This window comes from Symsagittifera roscoffensis, chromosome 7 (genome assembly GCF_963678635.1).
Source record: "Symsagittifera roscoffensis chromosome 7, txSymRosc1.1, whole genome shotgun sequence".
Classification (NCBI taxonomy): domain Eukaryota; kingdom Metazoa; phylum Xenacoelomorpha; order Acoela; family Convolutidae; genus Symsagittifera; species Symsagittifera roscoffensis.
Window position 1 is genome coordinate 35,981,799 of NC_087068.1, and position 22,946 is coordinate 36,004,744.

The following is a 22,946-nucleotide window of genomic DNA, read 5'->3' on the forward strand; positions in this document are numbered from 1 at the left end:
GTGCTACTTGCACAGTAACCGGCTCTCCTTGATTTACTATATTTTTTATGAGCTGGTTTTAGAGGGCGGGCGCCTTCCCCCCTCAGAGATCGACCCCCTGCAATTTTTTGGTCAACATTCCTGCGGAGAAAAACATTTGGTCAAAATAAGGTCTTTATAGTGATTTGGGAAAACTCAGAAAATCCATTTGGTCGAATTGAAAAAGAGTTCCTTGAAATAATTTTTTTCTCGAAAATCCAACCCATCCTCGAGAAAATCCTAGATCCGCCCCTGCTGATCTTCCATATACAATCAGAAGTAACTAAAATGATTCTATAGGCAATAAATACAACTTCATGTCATTATCTTTATCAAAATTTAATGATTAGCTTATCTAAGCTGATTTTTATTGTGACCACTGAGCGTGGTGAGGAGCGTTTGCCTTCAGGTGTTTTTTGTTCCGAACATTGAAAATGGGGAGGAAATTGTATTCAGATGTTTTAGTTTTTTCTTTTTGTATTCCACGCAAAATCAGGTATCAAAAATAATTATCGGACTGGGTTGTGTGATATATCATATTCAAGCCCTTTCAGTCGTGATTCAAACCACATTAGTAAATCCCAAAACTTTTTTCTAGTGTCGATTTTTCGTCTTAATTCGGGCGAATAAAGCAAGCGAGCAGGCTTACAACAGCGGGAACCTGCAAGTATGCTTAATTTAAGACCTTAAAACTTTTTTAAAAGCAAGTAAAACAGATTTTGGAGTATTTCAGATTCATTTTGGCAAGCAAAGTTTTCAAAAAATTTTAAAAAATTTATTAAAAAAAATATTCATTTTTTTTTTAGTTTTTCTAGTCATTTTTATGCAAAAGTTTTTGTTTAACTTGCCTATATTACTATGACTGTCTAATATGCCTAAATTTTTTTACGTCATATCTTTTTATCACACCAAGTAGAAAAAACTACCCTAATTTGGAAAAAAAATTCTAAACCGTAGTTTTCTAAAGACTATGGTCGGAACATTCTGTGCGACTTGCACAGTAACCCATTTCTTTTTAATGTCCTTGTTTCTTTTTAATTCTCGTTTCTTTTTAATGTTTTTCATTTCTGGTATTTGAAAAAGCTATCCTTGTCAGAGATATTTTTTGAGGTACTAGAAACCTTTGGACTCTTTTACTGTTCAACCGCACTTTGTGATATTGGGAAAATTAAACCCCAGTTACCATTGCACAATTGTTTGAATTACTTAACTCCAAGTAACTCCTTGGTCTTCTACAAGTGGTTATCTACAACCTTGCAAAACTAGTAATGGTTTGTGCAAAAGAATTTACTTTCGTCACAGTGCCCGATCGGGGGGGGGGGGGGGGGGGGTAAAAGGAGGGACATCATTTGTGATTGTAGATGATCTGGTTCAGCAAAGAGAGACTGTACGAGATGGACAGAATATTCGCAGCCCTCATCATCGCCACCTCCACCGCCATCGGCAACGTCGACCCCACCCTCATATCCTCCGTGTATGTCTACTGCACAATATCCCTCATGGGGTGGTTCTTCTTCAACTCTGTCAACGTCCTCCTCTGTAGCATCAAGATGAGCGAGGATGTACTACTCGGAAGGTAACACCAACAGCTGATAGAAGGTCACTTCTCACAAGAGACTGCTCCGAAAATACTGGTCCGAAGATTTTGCTAGGAAGTTACTATGTCCGGATTTGAACCAATTGTTTCAATTTCGAAAGTTATGGAAGCTTAGAAAAAAAGCATGAAAATCACTTTTCCAAAATAAATTAAACTTAAATTGCCTAGAGCATTCAGTTTGATAATGAAAAATCAGTCGTTAAAGTAGTAGTGTTGTTATGGTTAAAAGGCTAAAACTATTGAGTCTTTGATTAGCAAATGTTGATAAATTATGTTTTTGATTCAGCGTTTGACCTTCTCTGGAATATTCTAAATGCTACATTAATACATTTTTTTGTACTTACATGAAAATGTACCACCTATTATATATCACCAAATATGTGAGAAAAGGTTAATCAGAGGTTTGGAAGTTCAGTCGAAAACCAAGTCGGTCCGCAGCTTTTTTCTCGATTATTCGAACTCACTTCAATTTCATTCATTTTTTTGTTGACTGTTGACTTGTGCAGGTATAACCAGAAGATGTTGTATGTGATGAAGACTTTCAAACACCTGAACGACAAGAAGTTCAAGACTGAGTCCCAGAGAGAGGAGATAGAGAGGGCGGAGAGGGAGGAGAGAAAAGTCGTATTCGTCAACAGGTACACTTTAAACTCTAATCCTCCACTGAAAAAACTTTCAGGATCTCTTAAACGTTATCAAAGTCTTGTTTTTTGCTGCGCTATCTCGTGAACCTGAGTTTTTAGGCAGTAAATAGACCCAGATTTCGAGGTCGTGGTTTTATTTACAGTGAAACGCGAATAATTTTTAGACTAATTGCAATTGTGCGTTACCCGAGACAATTTTTCCAATTTGAACGCTGGATTGGGGCGGTTTAAGCAATGAAATAATTACCAGCGCTCAAAAATTGTTTCCATCTTGTACGGCGTTGGGCATTTTTGAAGGGTATCTCGACTTGCGGGGTATCTTGATTTTCAGTGCTGTTTTCTACTACATTCTAACTGGGGTACAAACAATGTCCTGTATACATTAGGGTGTGCTCAATTAGATAATGAATGGTTGTTCAGATTCGAGGTGGACTACCACGAGTTGTTCAGAGGGTATCAGTTGAGATGGCTGCTCTACCAGGACATGCAAGTGGATCCCAACCACCTAGGCAGATTCATGACTCCTCCACAACTACTCCTGGTAAGAGTTTTTTCCTCTTCCAACGCCAAATAAAGACCATATTTGTAACAAGGAAAGCCGGTTACTGTGCACAAGGTTCACAGAATAATCCGACCAGTCTTTAAAAACTACAAAAAAGTTTTTTTTTCAAATTAGTGTAGTTTTTTTTCTGCGAGGTGTGATAAAAGGATAAGATGTAAAACTATAATTTAGGCATCTTCGAAAAATCATACTAATATAGGCCAATGGGACAAAATATTTTGTACAAAAATGGCTAAAACCAAAAGAATAAAAAAAATTTAAAAAAAGTAGAATTTTTCTGAAACTTTTAGTTCTCGAAATGGATTTAAAAAAACTAATTTTACTTGCTTAAAACTAAATTTTTAGGAATTTTTTAGGCACAATCAAGCTGTTTTAAGCCTGCTCGCTCGCTTTATTAGCTCGAAATGAGACGACACATCAAAAAGAATTCAAACCGATTTTTCTCAACACTGGGGATTTTTTTTGAAATTTTTTAACGTTGTTCAAATTATGACTGTACAAACTTTAATATGATATGTCACTCAAATCAGTCCGATGATTGTTTGTGGTACCTGATATTGCGTAGAAAATAAAAAACTAAAACACACCCAAATATTTTCAATGGTCAGAACTACAAATTGCTGACCAGCTTAAGTGTGAAAACCATATATGCTTGGAATAGAGTGATCAGTCCGTATGTCAATTGTTATATAAAACGAAGATTGTGGCCGCATTCATTTCTAAGAGACATGAACGTAGTGAATCCTCTTATATAGAACTTGTAAGTAATTTTTTTCAGGAAAATATTGGTTCAGGCTCAGATTTGTTAAAAGGAAGTTAACTCGAACAGCAAAAGTGTGTAAAGGTCACAAAAACTTGATCGACTTCTAGTTTTGAAAGTAATTTTTGATTTTCAGATTTTCCAGCGGAGTAAAAATTTATTCATTGACCCAGTTTTCTAAAATTTTTACATAAAGTTTTATGAAAAAAAAAGTTTCAACCATAATTTTTTCTTCAAAATTCAAAACTTGAAGTTTTCTTTAAAAAAATGTACTGTTATTTTTCTACATTTTTTCCTTCTTAACTGTTTTCAAATTGGTTGATGGCTATGTTTACGCATATATTTCATAGGGCCGCCCACTAGACAATTATGAATGTAGAAAGATAATTTTTTATTTAGGTATAGCTTTAGCTCTCAAACCAAAAATGGATATGATATCTAAAAGCAGTTTTCTATTAGGTTTTCATTTGGAAAGACTGCTATATATTTTTGGCAAGGGCTTTTCACTAAAGAAATGGTCCATATATATTTTTTGGAAAAATTGCCCTGTCTTTTTATTGGCGAGCACCTCGCTTCACAAATAGTATATGTTGGCGTCAAAGCCGCTTTTACAAAAATTTATGGTCGGTCGGCCAAACATGGATATGTCTTGAATTCGTACGAACGGAAGAGGACCCTTTGGTTGATGAGGGATTAAATAATTCAAAGCGGGAAGAGTTGAGGGCGAGCAAAAGCGTCCGCCAACCGCCTCCCTTAAATGTGCCCCAATTAAAGCTTTAAAAGGGCCCAATAAAATTAAACATTCAATCAAGCAGATTTTTTAGAGTAAAAAACGTAGCGATGACTTCTATTTAGATATTGATGTTTTTTTTGTTTTTTTTTAATGAAAAACTTTTAAGCTTTGTTCAATCTCAAACTTGATCATTTGCGGTTTGACTTAAAGTTTTTCAAAGTTCACTTTTTTTGCTTTAGTATAGACAATTGTACTGGACGTAAAAAATGGTTGCTTTCTATATTCGAAGAGGGTTTTAGTTCCAGATTTCCCAGCTGAATAAAATATTGATGCAATTTTGGTCAAATTTTTCAGAAAAAAGTGATTCATAATTTTACTTAGCTCAAATACTGAAAAATAATGTGACCAAAATAAAGTGAACACTCTTATATAGGTCTGGGCAACTTTTTTTGAAAATAATGAACCTAGTAAAGACTCTTATATAGGTGTTGGTATTTTTCTTTGTTTTTTTTTTCAGGAAAAAGTCTCGAAATGCTCTAGATACTACAGATGCGCATTTATCCTTTTAATGCATTTATAAATGCGCTTAAGTTTATATGCACTTTTTGAGTTCAATTGAAATTCATGTTCTAAACATTACGTAAATAGGACTCTCCAAATATGAACGTGGAAATTGCTCAAAAAAACTTGACGGATTACTAGTTTTGAACAAAAAACCTGAACGATTGCTGGTCTTGAATAAAGTTTTGAACAATTTCGGATTTCCAGCGGAAAAGTTTTTTACTTATTGATCCAGTTTCTCTCAATTTTGGTTATTGTTATCAAAAAAGCGCCAATCATAAGTTTTTCTTGAATTTAAAAGAGCTTAAAGGGCATCTATTTATTTACTTTAAATTCGAAATGTGAGATTTGTTACACAAAATTTAAGAGATTAAACTAATTCTGAAATTCTAAGAGTCAATGAACATAGTTCAGACTCTTCTTAAGGTCGCGACGATTTTTTGTTTTTTTTTTCAGGAAAAGTATTGAAATGTGTTCAGGCTCAAAATTTTTTTTCGCGGTTTGACTTTTGATTTCTTTTGAATTTCAGTTTTTTTCGTTTGCTTAAAAGAAGGCAAACTCCACTATCGAGCAGCAAAAATGTAATAATCACTAAAATGTGAACTATTTTTAATTTCAAAAGTGCACTTCATTTTTCTTTGCTAGCGAAATAGAAAGTTTACTTATTGATCCAGGTTTTTCAAAAAAGTGCTAATCATAAATTGTTCTAGAAGTTTAAAGAGCATTAAAGGCATCTATGTTTTGTTTGAAATTTTCAATTGATATTTTTCACAAAAGTTATAATCAGTAATTTTTTTCTGTTCACTTGCGTTCATTGACTCTTTTCCAACTGTATGTTGTTTATATTTTTTGTCTACCACTCATATGGATGAGGATAATGTTTATTTGGTCCATTTTTTGTTTTGTCAAGGTGAACAGAGAAGCGGATAAGATGCTGGATTCGTTCCCAGTGATAAGACAGTTGCACTATGGGTCAAACGAGGTCATGTTACGTAACGCCAAAGTGCAGTTTTATCAGCGAGACGAGACCATCTTCAAACAGTGCGAGTACGATGCGTCCATTTATATTCTGATCAATGGCAGAATTGGTATGGAGTTCAGATATATCAGTCCGTTTGAACCGAGTTATGTAGACACTGCGCCCCTGCCAATTGAAAGCTCAGCGGGGTAAGCTACCAATGAAGAACAAAGACATGCATTTTTTCGGCTAATTCTTGGGCTGCGAAATAGTGTCTCACCTTCGACCAACAAGCACCTCAGATAATGATGGGACTCGCATTTCTGTCCGCTTTTTGGAGGCAGAACTGCTAGCTTTCTGTTTCAGGGCCTTCAGTTCAGAAGATGACGGAGTTTCTGGGGCAGGGGGTAGAAGCAGGAGAGCGAGGGCGGTGAGGGGAAGACAGCCGCAGTTCCTCTACCACCATATGAATGCAGAACTCATAGGCGCGTTCGGATTCTTCGACAATACAGTCCAATGCGACACTATCAAGGTATCAAACTAATATAAAAACAACTTTTTTTTTACTATCAGAAAGAAAGAATTAAATCCATAATCTATCGGTCAAAATTCTGAAACTCTGTATTTAATAAGAAGGGTTTGTTTTTTTTTCTACTTCACAAACAAGTTCTCGTAGTTGCCTTGAAAAAAACTTAAAAAAAGGATGCTGTCCTTTGTTCCAAAACATGGTTTTCTGTTAGAAGTATGGCGCTCCCGGGTTGAGTTTTAATAACTATCATCGATGAAAATTGTTAATCCAGTTTTAAAAATATTTTCAATGATGATTTCGTGTTATCTCATACATTGGTGAATTAACAATTTTTATTAGCAAAAAATAGATAAAACAGCGATGATCATCGCTGAATTGTTATCATTCAGTGCTAAGTAAAAAAAAAACATAAAACATCAAAAAACATCTATCTATTTTTCTTCCAATCAACGATCAGAAAAATATTTTGTAATTAAAACATGGTGGGGGAGGTAAAAAAGGGTACCCCCGCCCCCTTTACTATGAAGGGGGGGGGGGGGGGTGAAAACGAGGGGGGGGGATGGGGAAGGGTAAACACGGCTGCGGTAAGCAGAGAAGGGGAAAAGTTTTCAAGTATTCCATCTCGTGAAGTCATCGCTAATTTATTGCTAAGAAGTCATCGCTGGTTAACCGCTAAGTCATTGCTAATTCATCGCTAAAATTTTCGGAGTTTCCAGATCTGAAGCTGTGCAAATACAGCACTGAAATTTGCTGTTTGGGTAAATGCTTAGCGCTAATTCATTGATGGAGATCAATTTTCTTTTACAAATTTGCATAGCTAATTTGCAACCTTAGGAGTTCACCTTAAGTTCACTTTAAGATTGTCAGGTTGTGTATACCGTTCGCTGCCATCGCAATGAAAGTGTGTGAGCTCTCACTTGACTTCTAACTTCCCGCCTACCACAGTAAAAAATCGGCCTTGGGTAGCTAAAAATACTCCAAATGAAATTTTTCGGCGCAGAAAGAAACCTTTTTCTATGATTCATTTTCTACATTTTCAACCTTGTGTAGAAAAAAGAATTTTCGCTCTGGGACGTTTGAAAACGGACCATTTGGTCTAATGATGCTCCCTCAGACTTCGCACTTGGATTTATTTTGCACAAAAACTTATACTTGTCTGATTGTAGCCTGAAAATAATTTAATTTTCTTATGAACGTGGGAAACTAGAAGAATCTGGATAGCCTTGCATATATTGTCTGCGAATCACAGAAACCACAATTTTTCTTGTTTTTTTTAACAAAGACAAAGAAATTCTGATTCGTTGACCAACAGTATACTAAATATGATTACAATCAGAAAACCATGGAAGAAAAGATTACAATTTTAAAAGTTGTCAAAACCAATTAAAATCCATTCGAAATACTTTAAATTAATTCGCGCTTTTTGTTGTAGCTTTCTCAGAAAAAGAACAATAAGTTTGCTCTTTTTACCTTTAACTTTCTTCTGACAAAAATCAAATGACAATTTAAATTAATATTGATGCCCTGAGCTATAAAAAAAAGCTAAATAATTCATATTGTTTTTTGGGTTTTTTAAATCAATTTAGAACTTGGGAACCGCATCACTCGATTTTTTTAAATAAAAAAAAATCAAAGAGTCCTCTTCAATTGTGCAATGAAGGCGAAAGTTTATTTTTCATAATCCAGTTTCTTTTTTCAGTCGGATTAACAAATAGTCTCAATACATTGACTCAATTGTATGTCACACACTTTTGGCTGAGGGGGAGCGCATGCCTCAAAAACACGAGCATTTTTTTGGTCAGTTTTGTTCAAAAAAAGATCAAAACCTCATTTTGATCAAGAATTGATGCACGTAGTGATAACTCTTATAAAGTTAGTGATTATTTTTGTTTTTCTTTGGAAAAATTCATAAAATTGTTTATTCTTAAATTTGATTGATCGCGGATTCAATCTTTTTTTGTTCCGACTTTCGTAACGAAAAAAAACGGATTACTTGAGCTCGGGGGGTTTTTTTCGTCAGACAAATTTCGACTTTTTAACTGGCCATTTTTGACGGAATTTTTAAAATACATTCGAAAACTATTGTTGTCCTAAGCTTGAATTTGAAAAAATATATATTTCACCTGTGATTATTTTTTGTAAGATTATGAGGGTTTAAATATTGCTATTCTGGCCAATTTGGGACAATTAACGAACGATATATTTCGCGCTATTAACGCGTAAGCGAAGATTTAATCCCTCTTGGAAATCGCTACAAATTGGTTGAAAGAAGCTTTTTTTTGCCATACATGATTTGTTACTAGGGGCGAAAATTATCACTTGGTACTTTATATGGCATGTGTGGGGTTAATTTTCATAAAAGTCTCAATTTAAAAAAAAATTCTGCTTTTTTTATTACATTTTTTTTCGTGTTATTACTGCTCCATAGACCTTAAAAGGCAGTCGGAACATTCAGGGTTTCGCCCTGATACGAGCAGTCTTGTTTGGTTTTATCTTCTTTTATTTTCTGCATCAGCGAATAGCAAAACGATTGAAATACGAAAAACGCTATCAACTTTTCTTCTAGATTTATCAGCTGAATAAAATCTTTAATAATTGATTCGCTTTTTCGAATTGAAATATTTTTATCCAAAATTGTAAAATAAAACAACTTTTTGAAAATCTAATAGTTTTGAGGCCATACATTTTTACTTTCAAATTCAAATTCTCAATATGAAATTTCTTCAAAAAACTAATCAGTTCTGTTTTGGTTTCCTTGCATTCATTAACTCCTTTCCATTTTGCTGGTTATGTCCTGTTATTTAGCTGATGAAGTCTTTTTCGGATTTTAGGGAGAATCGCAAAACCAAATTAGAGCCTAAATTGTTCATGAGCTTCATCCAAAAACAATCTGATCAAGAATAAAAATCTTGCGCATAGTATTGCTCAAACAAACCTAAATTGAACAGAACTAATAATCGGTTGAACCCAAATTGACAAAAATGCACCTCAAAATCATTATCGAGACATTCTTTTTCATTTATCTACTTACTGCACTCTTTCATTTTTTCTCAACAAAGATCGGAAAAGATTCTGGGCATTCTGAAAATTTTTATTTAGGAAAGTATCCGCAAATATACATAAAACAAAAAACTAGACATAAAGTCTCAAAAAAGTAATCTTTTTTTGACATGTTGGAATTCAACTAACGCGTTGTTCAACTATCCTACTCGGTCAATTTTAACATATTTCCATGTTTTTCCGCACAAAAACATTAGGCAGTTTGAAAAATGTGACATATTTGAAAGATAACTCTTTTCAAAACAATTTGTTAGCACTATTATGTTTTTGTTATGAAACAACGATGTACGAGAATTCGTTTTTCGATAATTTGATATTCGATATTATGATTAACATTTATCATTTTAGTACAGGCAGTTAAGTGTAAATGGTTTACTATACTTTACCCTACTACATTTTAGGGCGTTTTTTTCTTCTTCAATTGTTGTTTGAGATCATTTTGAGCGTCAAATGAATTTTTTTCACGCTACGATTTAATAATCTGCTTTCTGAATTCCAGCGATTTTTTTTGTGATTCATTTTTGTCTCTGATAATCAAAAGCTGAAACTTTTTGAAACAAGTATTTTCATTAGAAATTAAGAATCTATTTGAGACCAATTTTTTGAAATAAAGAATGATAATAGTCTCAAATTAGTCTCAACGATTGAAAAAGGCAAAAGGTCATTTTTTAAGACAAGCAGAATAAACTCCTGTCCGTTCAGTTTTTCCTTGATTTGGTTCAAAAATTTCAATATAGATTTCAAAATAAAAGTTATATTGAATTCTTTTTAGGGAAAAAAATTAGGGAATTTCTTTCTTGTTCTACTTTTGATTGGATGGCTTGAGCTCGGATTTTTAGGAGCAATGAGCTTAGTGAAGACTCTTACATAAGACTTGATAATTTTTTTTTCAGGAAAAAATCTTTAAATGCTCTAATAACTAAAGATGTGCATTCAAACATATTAATGCATTTTTTAATCCACTTTGGTCTTTATGAGCATTTTGAGTTCAATTGAAGTTCATCTTCTGAAAGTTACGTAAATAGTACTCTCATATTGATCCAGTTTCCTCATGTTGCGCAAATGTTATCAAAAAAATGCTTTAGCTTTTGATCCAGATTCCTCAAATTGAGTAAATGTTATCAAAAAATGCCAAAAATAGATTGTTCTTGAAATTCGATGAGCTTAAAAGGCATACAATTTTTTCTTTGAAATTTGAATATTGAGATTTTTTCAACGAAGTCAGCGTTTTTGTTTCTGTTTACTTACGTTCATAACTCTTTTTAACTGTCAGTTAGCTATGATGGGAGGTTTGCAAATGAAAACAAAGAATCAACAGGAAAACAAGCGCTCAACTAATCATTTAAAAAATCATTGAATAAATGAATACCCAAATAACCAATAAAATTAAAAAAAAAAAAACGTTATAAATTTATCGTTATAAATTTCAAAAATTAGGTTAACCTATTTTTTAATTAATTTCAAATGAATTAGTTTATCAAATCAAACAAAGACACTTGAAGAGAAATAAAATTCTTAGGCAGTGATCTTTACTTGTTAGTGAACATGGTAAAGACACAAATTGCGGTTGTCCTTTAATTTTTTTATTAGAGTATCAAAAAATCTATTAAATATAGAGTTGAATTCATACGATTCAATGAAACTATAAATGCAAGTATGTATTCAGTTACTAATTTGAATTTTAGTTATGAGTAATGAACGAAGTGAGTATTTTTAAATAGGTCTTGTTGATTTTTGTTTCTTAAAATGTCCTAAAATTTGTTCACGCTCAATTTTGATTTTTCGCGGTTTGACTTGTGATGTCTTTTTAAGTTCAGTGCACATCTATTGCTAAAAGGGAAGGCATACTCCACTATCGAACAGTAAAATTGTATAAGTCACTAAAATCTTGATCGACTTCTAATTTTGAAAATGAAAATTAATTGTCAGTTTTCACAGTGAAATAAAGATTTGCCTATTGATCCAAATTTCTCAAATTGGGTTAATTTTAACAAAATAGTGGCCATCATAAATTTTTCTAGAAAGTCAAAGAGCTTTCAGGCCATCTATTTTTTCTCCGAATTTCAAAAGTTGATGATTTTTGACAAAATAAGTCCGTTTTTGTTTCAGGTTCCTTGCGTTCATTACTCTTTTCCAACTGTTATTTGGCTACGATAAATTTGCTTGTAGGAAGCAAAATACATTCAGAAACAACAACAGAAAAAAATACCTATCTTTTTTTTGTAATTGGGTTGTTTTCAACGAAAAAGTATCATTTAGATCCTCGAAAAATTTGAGAACCAAAAATGATTAAAAACAGTTCACTCATTTTTTTTAGTTTTCCTAAGAAGTTCATCGAACCTTTTTCAGCTGTTTATTGGCTAATTTTTCTATACTGGAACCAGATCTAAACTACATTTTATGATTGGATAAATTAGATATTTTACCACTGTAAAGTATTTAATATTAACCAATCATGATCCATCTAACTAACAACCCACTTATTTGTAAGTGCTGAAATTACTTGTAATTTCAGCACCAGAGAGATTTGAATTTAACTTAGAAATTAGTTGCCTCTCCAAGAGAACTTCAGCAGCCGCAATAAACCAGTATACCCTAGATCTATTGAGCCTAGCAGAGACTAGTTAAACAACCTGAGACTAGATAGTATAAGAGTAAGATTAGGATCGGCATTAGACTAAGAAGTTGCACGAATCTATCCGGCCGAAAATAAGATAGCGTGACGAGCAGACGGTGTACCCTATCCGAAATTACTCTATGAGTTAACCACCTCGGTCCTAACTCATCTGGTGCGACCATAAGTCTCGAACAAGACCTTAATAGCTTAGAATTAACCAAAAATAGATTAGAATTTAGACAAAACATTTTTAAAATGTTATACGACGATAATTTAATCGAAATGTCTCTACGACTCAATAGATCAGAGCCAATATTCCGAACGATAACAGAACTACCCGGAATTGCAAGAAGACCTCGAACCAGAGACGACATACGACAAAATAGAAACTTACCAAATAGTTATATGATAGTACGGCAAAAGCCAACACAAACTTTTATATTTAGAATTTTATTAGCAATGAATTGAGATTTTCATTTGCAAACATAAAATTTTGAAGTCAATCTTCATAATCATTTCAGGCGCTAAAACAAAACTATTAATATACAATAACGATCGATAAAAAGATCTCAGATCGTTTTCCTAAAATTCTGCAGTATTATATAAAACATGTTTGGAAAATATTTATTGAAAATCAAAACAAAAATTAGTAGCATGACAATAAACTGTTAGTAATCATAAAATCATCCAATTGTCCCAGCTTTATCACCTAAAACATAACAGCAATCATAAGCTCACTAATATCATTAAAACACTAAATCTCTTTCTTAAACAAATTTAAACCATTTTAAAACTTAAATTCACTTAATTTTAAAATCAGATCATCAAGGCTTATCCTTGGATCTTAATTAATTTTCTATTCAATTAAATTTAAAACTTGATCATCAAGGCCTATCCTTGGATCAAAAAGAACAATTTTGTTCTCCCCCACCCACTTAGCTAGTGTCTAACGACCTCAAACGTCGATTCACTATCCAACCCTTTCTAAAAACCCAAGACTAATAGAAATTTTTCAACAAAACTAACCATTCAAATTAGGATAAACAGTGAAGAACTTCGGTTATTCATCCTTCACTTGAACCCTCCTCTTACCAGACCCAGGATAAATCTTAGACTTAGTAAGTTTAAAATAGTATCTAACGAACTACTCGCGTTCTAATTATACCTGAACCTTGTGGATCGATTTACTATTCTCCAACTCTTGAACACAATCACTACCCCTAAGTAAGATTAAGTAAGTTAACACCTTAGCTTATACTAGCCACGAGAAAGTAAAAAATCATTCTTCGGAATCGATATACTTTTCTCTCCAACCCTGAAAAAATAGAACCAGGTTAAGCTAACCAAAAAATCGTAAGGACTAACAGGTTAAGAAAATAGAAATCATCTAACAACTTTTTGCATCCGTCATCCTAAACCTTATGTCATTTAAAAATCTAGGAAACAAACAAACAATCGTTTTACACAACTGTGAAATAGATAACAAAAAATACGATCTTGTAATCACACCTCATACACAAACAGTTGGATATATTAGAACAAAACGACAAACACTAAAAAGAAAAATAATAAACAAACAAAGACAAATCACACGAAAAAGATTTTCAAAAAATAGAAACGCATTTTCAGAATCAGAAGCCAGCAATTTAGACGAACTTTATAAATTAAAAGAATCAATTGATAAAAATTGTCCCATTCACGATCAATTATATTTTTCCGACTCAGAAACAACTTCAAATTCATCAAAAAGAGGAAAAAGACGAATAAAAAAGCAATATAAACACAAACCAGTACACTTATATAAATGGAATCAACCAATTAGACACATCGATAATAACCTATTAACAGTCATTAAACGAAAAAATGAGCCAAACACACACTCCAAGTGAAGATAGTCCAGATGATGACGATATCTTCCCCTTCCTCGTAGATGCAACCAATGATAGAGGACAGCATATATTTTGCAAGAATTTACTCCTAAATTTGTTTGAACCCGGAATCAGCCCATGTAAAACAGAGTTCCCAGATGTTAAAATCAAAAGACAAATTATTGATCACTATCTGAAAAATATATGTAATTTGACACAACACTACGGAATCTACACCATAGAATTCACCTCACCAAACCCGAATCACCGCAAATATGTAATTCAAACAGACGACCTTGATTTAGAATTTTCAAAAGTATATTCAGAATATATAAAAAGCATACAATATCATAACTCACAAAGAGCAAACTCCATATTTACTAATGAAGTTTTTGCAATAATATATAGTTATATCTCAATATTAGAAAACGAAATCCCAATCCGTAACGTCTCACCAACAGAGACATCTAAACATATAAGGGTACGACATGAAATCACACTATTTTCAACTTTCCTACATATAAATAAAGAAAATTTCACTAAAGATGAAGTTTCACAACATACAAAACATGACTTACAAAAAATTTTGGCATGGTTTATAATAGATTATTTCACACATAATATAGATTTAATTTCACAAGCAAGAAAAAATTTTAGACCTCAAAATTCAAACGATGATACCGCCATCACAGAACAGTCAGACTACATTTGGGACCCCGAATGGTCTCATTATGCATTCATAAATTTCCCACAATCAATCTCAAGTCAAGCAATAAGTACAATATCTTATACAAGAGATTATGTAAGAGTAGTACCATTAACCATTGACGCAACACCATTAAACTACAATACATTTTTACCTGATACTCGAAATAACAGTTTAAACTCGACGTCATACACAATGAAACCCTTAATGGAACTAGGAATCTCACTCAACAAGATATTCAGACACCATCACACTTCATAAATGAAGAAATCGTCCAAACAACAACAACTACACAACAAAGTTTTTCACCGATACGTCCAAATTTAACAACACCAAGAAATACACACACTTCACTAGCACAGGTAACCTTACAATCAACCGTTAAACCTTCGGTTGCTCCAAAATATTCACAAATGGATTACCAAACATATAGACCCATGACAATACCATCAAAAACACGCAGAACGTTCACAAGAAACAATTTTGCGGAACATAATTATAATTATACACATTCATCAAAAACAAACTATCCTCCACGAAAAAATAATAATAATCAAATTAGATCTCGATATTGGGATAATCCAATGGCAACAACCAATTCAGTAAATTTTCAAACTAATTCACATCCTTCACAGGATCGTAGTGAAAATTACCCATTCTTTCAACAGAATAAAATTAAAAAACAAGCACCTCATCAAACGGATTATCTATCCTCTGATGATGATTATTTACAACCAGATATATTTGCACCATATAACCAAGAATATCGCGGACAAGGAGTGCAGAAACCATATACCCATCATAGAATTTTTTCTCCACACCAGATAGATACACAAAATCAACAACCAATACAAATGCAAAACCCAATTAATACACAATCCTTTCAACCAATTCAGCCACAAAACCCAATGATTACACACTCATATCAACCAACACAAATGCAAAATGAAATACCACTTCCATATTATCTTCAACAACACGAAATAACAAAAAATCAACTTTCAAATTTTTCACAAATGCCAAATGCAGCAGAATCATTACAAATGACAATGAATCCATACCTTATGGGTGGATCATCAATAACATCAAACAAACCATTAATGGTATTCACAGGAACAGACCCTGAACATTCTGTAGAAGATTATTTAAATGCAGTAACAGCAAATTTAATTTTAAATATAGGACCTGAACCAATTAATACGCCACTACATCAAAACTGGATACATCGACGCACAGCGTTGATACAGACAACCTTAGACGGCGCAGCCCAAAAATGGTTTTCAGTATTGCCTATAGAAATAAAATCAAATTGGAAGAGACACAAGAATTTTCAAAAATGTTTGACTCCGAAAGAAACAAACAACAACAAAGAGTTTTATGTAATGAAATTCGCAGATTACCAAATGAAACCATCAAACAATTAGCAGTACGTATCGAAACACTAGTTCGAAAAGCATATTCATTAAATACACACGATTATAAAAACACAAAAATGACAGAAATCTTAATGATGACCTTAACACCTCAATTAAGGAAAATAGCAATAAAAAAGAGAGCATCACATCCCTCCTCAGTTCGAGAGCCCGATTTAGATTTTCGAAAACTAGTAGACAAGCTAGAGCAAGCGGAAATCACAATGAAACTTGAAGAAACAGAAAATCAGAAATTACAATATGTTAACCGAATCGAAATAAATACCACAAGTATCAACAATATACAGGAATCAGATACAGACCTTGTTGAAAAAATCACTGAAATACTCAATATTTATGAAAAACACCCAAACTTTAAAGGCAAACCATCTTTCAAAAAATGGTGTAATTATTGCCGACGATACGGACATAGTATTTCTGAATGTAGACAAAAACAACAAGATAATCAAAACAAACCTCAAAAATATAAAGAACCAAATAAATCAATCTATCAGTACATGAAGAAAGATCAAAATCTACCGAACAAAAACGTATACAGCAACAACAGTTCAGGAAAACCACTTCCGAACAATACCAATTACACGAGAAATCAATCACCATATAACTCAAGTTATAGAGGAAGATCACCAGAACGAAGAAATACACAAAATTCGTCACAAAATTATTACAATAGACCAAATAGTCGAAATAACTATTCCAGATCAAATTCAAATACAACACAATTTGTTTCTAGATCTAATTCCCAATCAAGGAATAGATACTATCCAAACAATCAGTCACGAAACTCATCATATAATAGGAATAGAAACTACTCCAATAATCGAAATAGAAGTTATTCAAACAATCGAAATCAGAATTACCCTAACAATCGATCAAAGAATAACTCATATAACAGATCAAAATATCACAGATCAAACAATAATTATCAAAATAGATCACGAAACAATTCATAAAAAAAACATTCAATTTATAATAATCGTTATAGAAACTATTCCCAATCACCACACAGAAATAATAACCATTATAACAATTCCAACAATCGCCACAGAAGTAGTACACCTAAACATCAAAGACATATTAATCAAGTACAATCAAATCCGGAAACAATATCAGACCCCCCAGGTATTGATGACACAGTAAATGACGAACTACAACTAAATCAAATAAACTGTGGATGATCAGATTCAGAAAGTGAAACAGAAAACACTACCTCCATCAATATGATAACAGTCGAAAATGACTACGAACCTATTCTATATGAACAACTTTTTTCATCACATATATATGAAAACCAATTAGAACTCCTTCACAATTATTATATTGAACCCATCCAATCCACACAAACAACACAAGAAACTAGCGAAATCAACACTACAAATAAATCCAATGAAAATGACAAAACAAAATGCTTGAATACAAATCACATCTATCAAAATATACAAAAAGAACAACCCAAAGAAAAAATTTGGACAATACCATTTCTTTTAGAAAGTCCAAGAAACAAAGAATTTCAACCACCAGATCTTGAAATTGATTTTTTAATTGATTCAGGAGCAGAATCAAACATAATAAACATTCCCACATGGAATGAGATAAAAACATTACACCCAAAACTAACACCTCTTGAAACCTCCAGTAAACTAGCAACAGCACAAGGATCAACATTGGTAAACTATGGAAAAATTCAATTATTTCTTCTCCCCACAAGAACAATAGAGCAGAATAAAATTTTAAATAAACCATTTAAGCAAATATTTCATATCACTGATATTAAACACAATATCATTGGAATACCATTTATCTCTAAATATATACCAACAATCAACATCTTGAATAGTAAAATACTAATCAAAGATAAATACACAAAAACAAAAGACACATCACTAACATTTTTTCAAAGATTAAATAAACAACCACCATTCTTTTCAAAATTTTATCCAATATATAACCAACAAAGAAAACACCTGAAACCACTATCAGGCAACATATATAATTTTTCAATAAAACAAGTTCACCAATATGATAAGAAACAAAATAAACAACAACTCTATATGTCAGATTTTGAATTCAAACCTATCCATAAGTTTTTCAAAATCACAATCTCATCCATAAAATATTTGAAAAACTCGAATTCAGATATTATATCTCTACATGTATACAACAATACACCCTATCAAGTAACATTACCTTTAGGACTTTTAGGCTATTGCGAAACCAACGCTACGATATCACCAATACACGAAAAAGAATATCGCGTAAATAATATACTCCAATTATTATATATTTGTCAATCCACAATTCTTAATGAAGAATTATCCATAAATAATATAATAAGTAATGAAAAAAGAAATACAGATTATTTCACAAAAACCCCATATTTCAAACCAAGATTCAACATAAATAACTATACAGAGAATCAACAGAAATTTTTAACAATGTTTAACTTCCAACATTCACAAATAACACAAGACGAATTTGATAAATTAGCCAAACAGCTAATAAAATATTCATCAGTCTATGCAACATCCAAATTTGATGTTGGCAAAATCAGCTCATCACTACATCTCCCATTAAAACCTGACGCAGTTTTCAAAAAACAAAGAGCAAGTAAAGTACCAATTCATTTACACGATAAAGTGAACAGATTACTCGATATTTCAGAACAATACAAAATTATATCACCGGTAAACAAAGAAGAACAACCAAAAGGTAACACATTTATCAACCCTGTTATCATCCTAGCAAAGGGAGAATCATTAAAAATAGTTCTAGACGCTAGATATCTTAATTCACTAATAGACGAATCAAAATGCAATTGGCCTATTGAGCCAATACAAGTTATTTTAACAAAAATAAACGGAAAATACTTTACAACCGCAGATATGAATAGTGCATATAATCAAATGCCACTAGATGAACAATCACGACGTTTAACACAATTTGTTATTGGAAATCAGCAATATGAATTCAACCGCCTATTCTATGGAATATCCATAGGACCAGCAGCATTTTCAGCTTTTATGAGCAAAATTTTTAGACCACTAATACTCAAGAAAAACGCAATCACTTATTTAGACGATGTTTTTATGCAATCACAGACAAAAGAAGAAATGTTCAATGTTTTAGAACACTATCACAAAATACTTCAGAACGAAAATCTGAAGGCCGCCCCCGACAAATCACACTTCTTTTTAACACGAGTTAAATTCTTAGGACATAATATAGAAAAAAAAACAATCACTCCATTAAAATCACGCATTGATGCTATTCAGAAGCTCCAACCACCAACAAACAAAAAGAAAATCCAAGAATTCCTTGGAATGTTGAACTTTTTAAGCAAATATGTCTATAAAATGCAATTATACCTAAGACCTTTTTATAATATACTTAGACAACAAAATAATTTTGAATGGAACACAGAACATCAAGCACGATTTGAAGAAATTAAAAAACTCTTAACTGAACAAATTTCGAATACAATTCCAGATTCAAATCAACCATTTTATGCAATGTGCGATGCTTCGAATTTTGGCATCGGCGCAGCATTATTACAATCACACAATGGTACAAACAAAATGAACCTTATATCAGCAAATTCTCGATTATTCCTCAAGCAGAGCTACGACTCTCAACTCTAATGAGAGAATGTACAGCCATAATATATACACTAACAGAATATGAATTTCTGATACTTGGATCAAAACATCCAACAGTTCTATTTACAGATCACAAACCAATCATTTTTCTCTTTACACAAAAATCCAATCCAAATCATCGAGTTTATAGATTTCAATTAATTCTAATGAAATTCCCAAACTTACATATAGTTTGGACAGCAGGAAAAAATCTTGCATTACCAGACACATTAAGTCGAAATACACCACCTGAATTACTTACACGTAAAACTACAGTTGAAATACCCAAAAATTAAAAATTCTACCTTGCAGAAAATGAAACATCACCCCGACTAGAATGCAAATATGCAGTAAAAACTGACGTTGAACAATCACAGATAAATAATCGTCAACACTTTCCACTTTATTTAGATTGTCAAAATAACCACTACGAAGTTGATCTACTTGGAACATCAACTTTTAAACCAATTCCATATTCACAATGGATAAAAAATAACACACAACAAAAAAGAGTAAAACAATACCCACATAAAAAAGACCTTTTTCCATTAATTGAAAAAGAAAATCTAACTGATAAAATAAAATTATCAGGACCACAAACAAACGATTCAAAATACACAATAAATCAAGTTTTTGACCTCCATGACACACTTGATACAATTCCTTTATCTAAATTAGAAATTGAAAACATTTTTCTCCCCCCAACAGATAAAATTACAATTAATACTTTGAAACAATATCAAAGTCTTGACCCAGTAATTAGACAACTAAAATCATGGCACAAATATAAAACTAAACCCGTCAAGGCAGATACAACTATTTTAGGAAATAAAACACTCCTCCGATACTTTCGAAAATTTAATAATACAAAAATTAATGAAAACACAGACCTTCTAGAATACCAATTAAATGAATCTACAGTTCCCTGTCTCCCTCTAAGTATGATTCTTATAGCTTTTAATTTTTCACATACACAAAACATTAAAGGACACTCTGGATCAGAGAAAACATATTCAAATTTCATACAAAACTTTTGTTTTCCAAATGCACCAATTTGGATAAAAGTACTATGCAATGATTGTATAGTATGTCAGCTAAATAAACCTTATCCAAATCAAAAACAAATAGCACAAAAACAAGATTTTAAAGGACAAAGTTTGTACTTTAACCACCGTATTTCATTTGATACAAAAGGACCAATTTCACCCTCATCCGAAGGAAACTCCTACATTATGGTAATTGTTGACGCGTTTACACATTATGTAGCACTTAACCCAGTACCACATTGTAACGCTTATTATGCTTACACAACACTTTATGAACACTGGATAGCTAAATTCGGACTACCAGAAATTTTAGTTACAGACAACGGTACAGAATTCATAAATAATGAAATCATCACACTATGTCATTTATATAACATCAAACACAAACCACGTACATCTCACGCACCTTGGACAAACGGCTTAGTCGAAGGTATGAACCGTTCACTACAAGAATATCTTAGATGTATCATCAATGGAAATGATACAAGATACACCGAATGGTCAGCAGATGTAAAACTATTTCCCTTAGCATATAATTCACAAATCACGACAACTTTAGGAATGTCACCATATGAAATGGTTTTTAATCAAAAGCCACGCAAACCGATTATGTTTACAGCAAACTCTCATAAAAATGCACAAAGTTATTGTCAACCGAATAAAGACTCAATTTGTTATAACCTACCTTTACACACACACGATGAAGATCATTTTCATCACCCACAAATTCTTAAATTAGCCTCCGGTACACACACCGAATGGATTTTAAACAGAGATAAAAAACACAATGAAATTTACCAAAAAGTAACAAAAAAGTTGTTACAAAGGCAAAACATTAATGAACAAATAAATTCACGCTTTACACCAGCCTCCAATTTAAAAATTGGAACATTTGTTTTAATACCCAATTTTAACACTCAAAAAGGAATTTCTAAAAAATTACAACCCCTTCGTAAAAGACCATACCAAATAATTGCCAAACCCACTGATGTCACATATAAAATCACCGACTCAGACCAAAAAGAACTCGTTCAACATCGAAACAACCTATTACCTTATTACCCAAAAGAATACGCACTACGCGAACTAACTCAATTATATTTTTTCACAGGTTTAAAAGTTATTCAAAATAACCCACATATGGAAAATAAAACAAAGGAACAACATGACATTCACCTCGAAAACCAAAATGAAAAATCAACTACAACGAAAAACAATACAAAAAAGCTAGATCAAAATACACCTCAAAAAGAAAGAAAAAATAACAAAATTACAGAAAAAATAATACCTCAAGAACAAATCGACAAATCAGAACATAGAGAGTCATCACGACTTAGAAATCAACCACGTAAAAACTATAAAACATTCATTCCACAATCTAAAATATTAAAGAAAGTCGAATTTCAAAAACAGCTTTAATTTTATATTTAATAATTTTTGCACCTCTGAAATATTTTGAACTTTCATTTTTCAAAATAACATGCTGACAAACACGCAACGATTCTAGTTCATAATTAGCCAATAGGATTCATCCAATCCGTCACCTTCTCTAACTCTAACACAGATCAACTAGACGAACGATATAAAACTCCAGGCATATCTCTAACTATAACTTTGCGACCTCCAGGTCAAAAATAAGCAAACCACTCCAACTTGACAACTAAATTAAATATACCCATAATATCATAACCCTCCCTTATCTAATAACCCAAAGATCAACAATATTTCCCCAACTCAGACCTAAAATATCCCCAAACCAAATATGTTAAATTAGCCTAAAGTACAAGAACGACCATTTTAATTAGCCTAAAGTATAAAAATCTCAAAAATACCCCAGATCATTTGACAAATAAAAATAAAGATAAAGAAGACCTCCCGATCACCATAAAATTTGCCCCCAACAATTTTTCACAAAACTCAACCCACTTGTCAAAAAACCAATAAATAATTCGACCACACTTGAAAATTGGCTTAAGCAACAAAAAATATTCGATCGAGAAGCCATTTCTTAAATGCTCTTCTCTCGACCAGTCAACATAATTCTTAACATTCTCATAAACTTTTTAACGATATTTAAACTTTTAATCATATTTCTTTTTGATACCTTTGAATCTTTTGTAATAATCTTAATCATTTTTTGCAATATTTTTTTAATTTTCTATCCATATTTGAACTATACCTCCAGCTTTCAAAAGCTATTGACTATATCCACAGGTACG

At 32.3% G+C, this 22,946-nt stretch overlaps 2 protein-coding genes across 6 annotated transcripts in view; one reads left to right on the plus strand and one right to left on the minus strand.

Annotated features, from left to right (window-relative positions):
* Nucleotides 1-22,946, minus strand: part of LOC134851782 (coiled-coil domain-containing protein 66-like) — a 263,446-nt gene that overhangs the window by 101,849 nt on the left and 138,651 nt on the right. Inside the window, exon 1 of one of the 5 annotated variants that reach the window (XM_063868010.1) lies at nucleotides 6,456-6,466. The exons of the other annotated variants lie outside the window; for them this stretch is intronic. The gene's annotated coding sequence lies outside the window, so the exon portion shown is untranslated. Of the gene's footprint in view, nucleotides 1-6,455; nucleotides 6,467-22,946 lie in introns of those variants that run through there. 5 annotated transcript variants of the gene reach the window in all.
* LOC134852011 (uncharacterized) lies at nucleotides 1,518-6,046 on the plus strand. Its single transcript, XM_063868287.1, has 4 exons — nucleotides 1,518-1,594; nucleotides 2,122-2,253; nucleotides 2,680-2,800; nucleotides 5,786-6,046. Exons 1-4 carry the CDS (start codon nucleotides 1,518-1,520, stop codon nucleotides 6,044-6,046), a joined length of 591 nt encoding a protein of 196 aa, XP_063724357.1.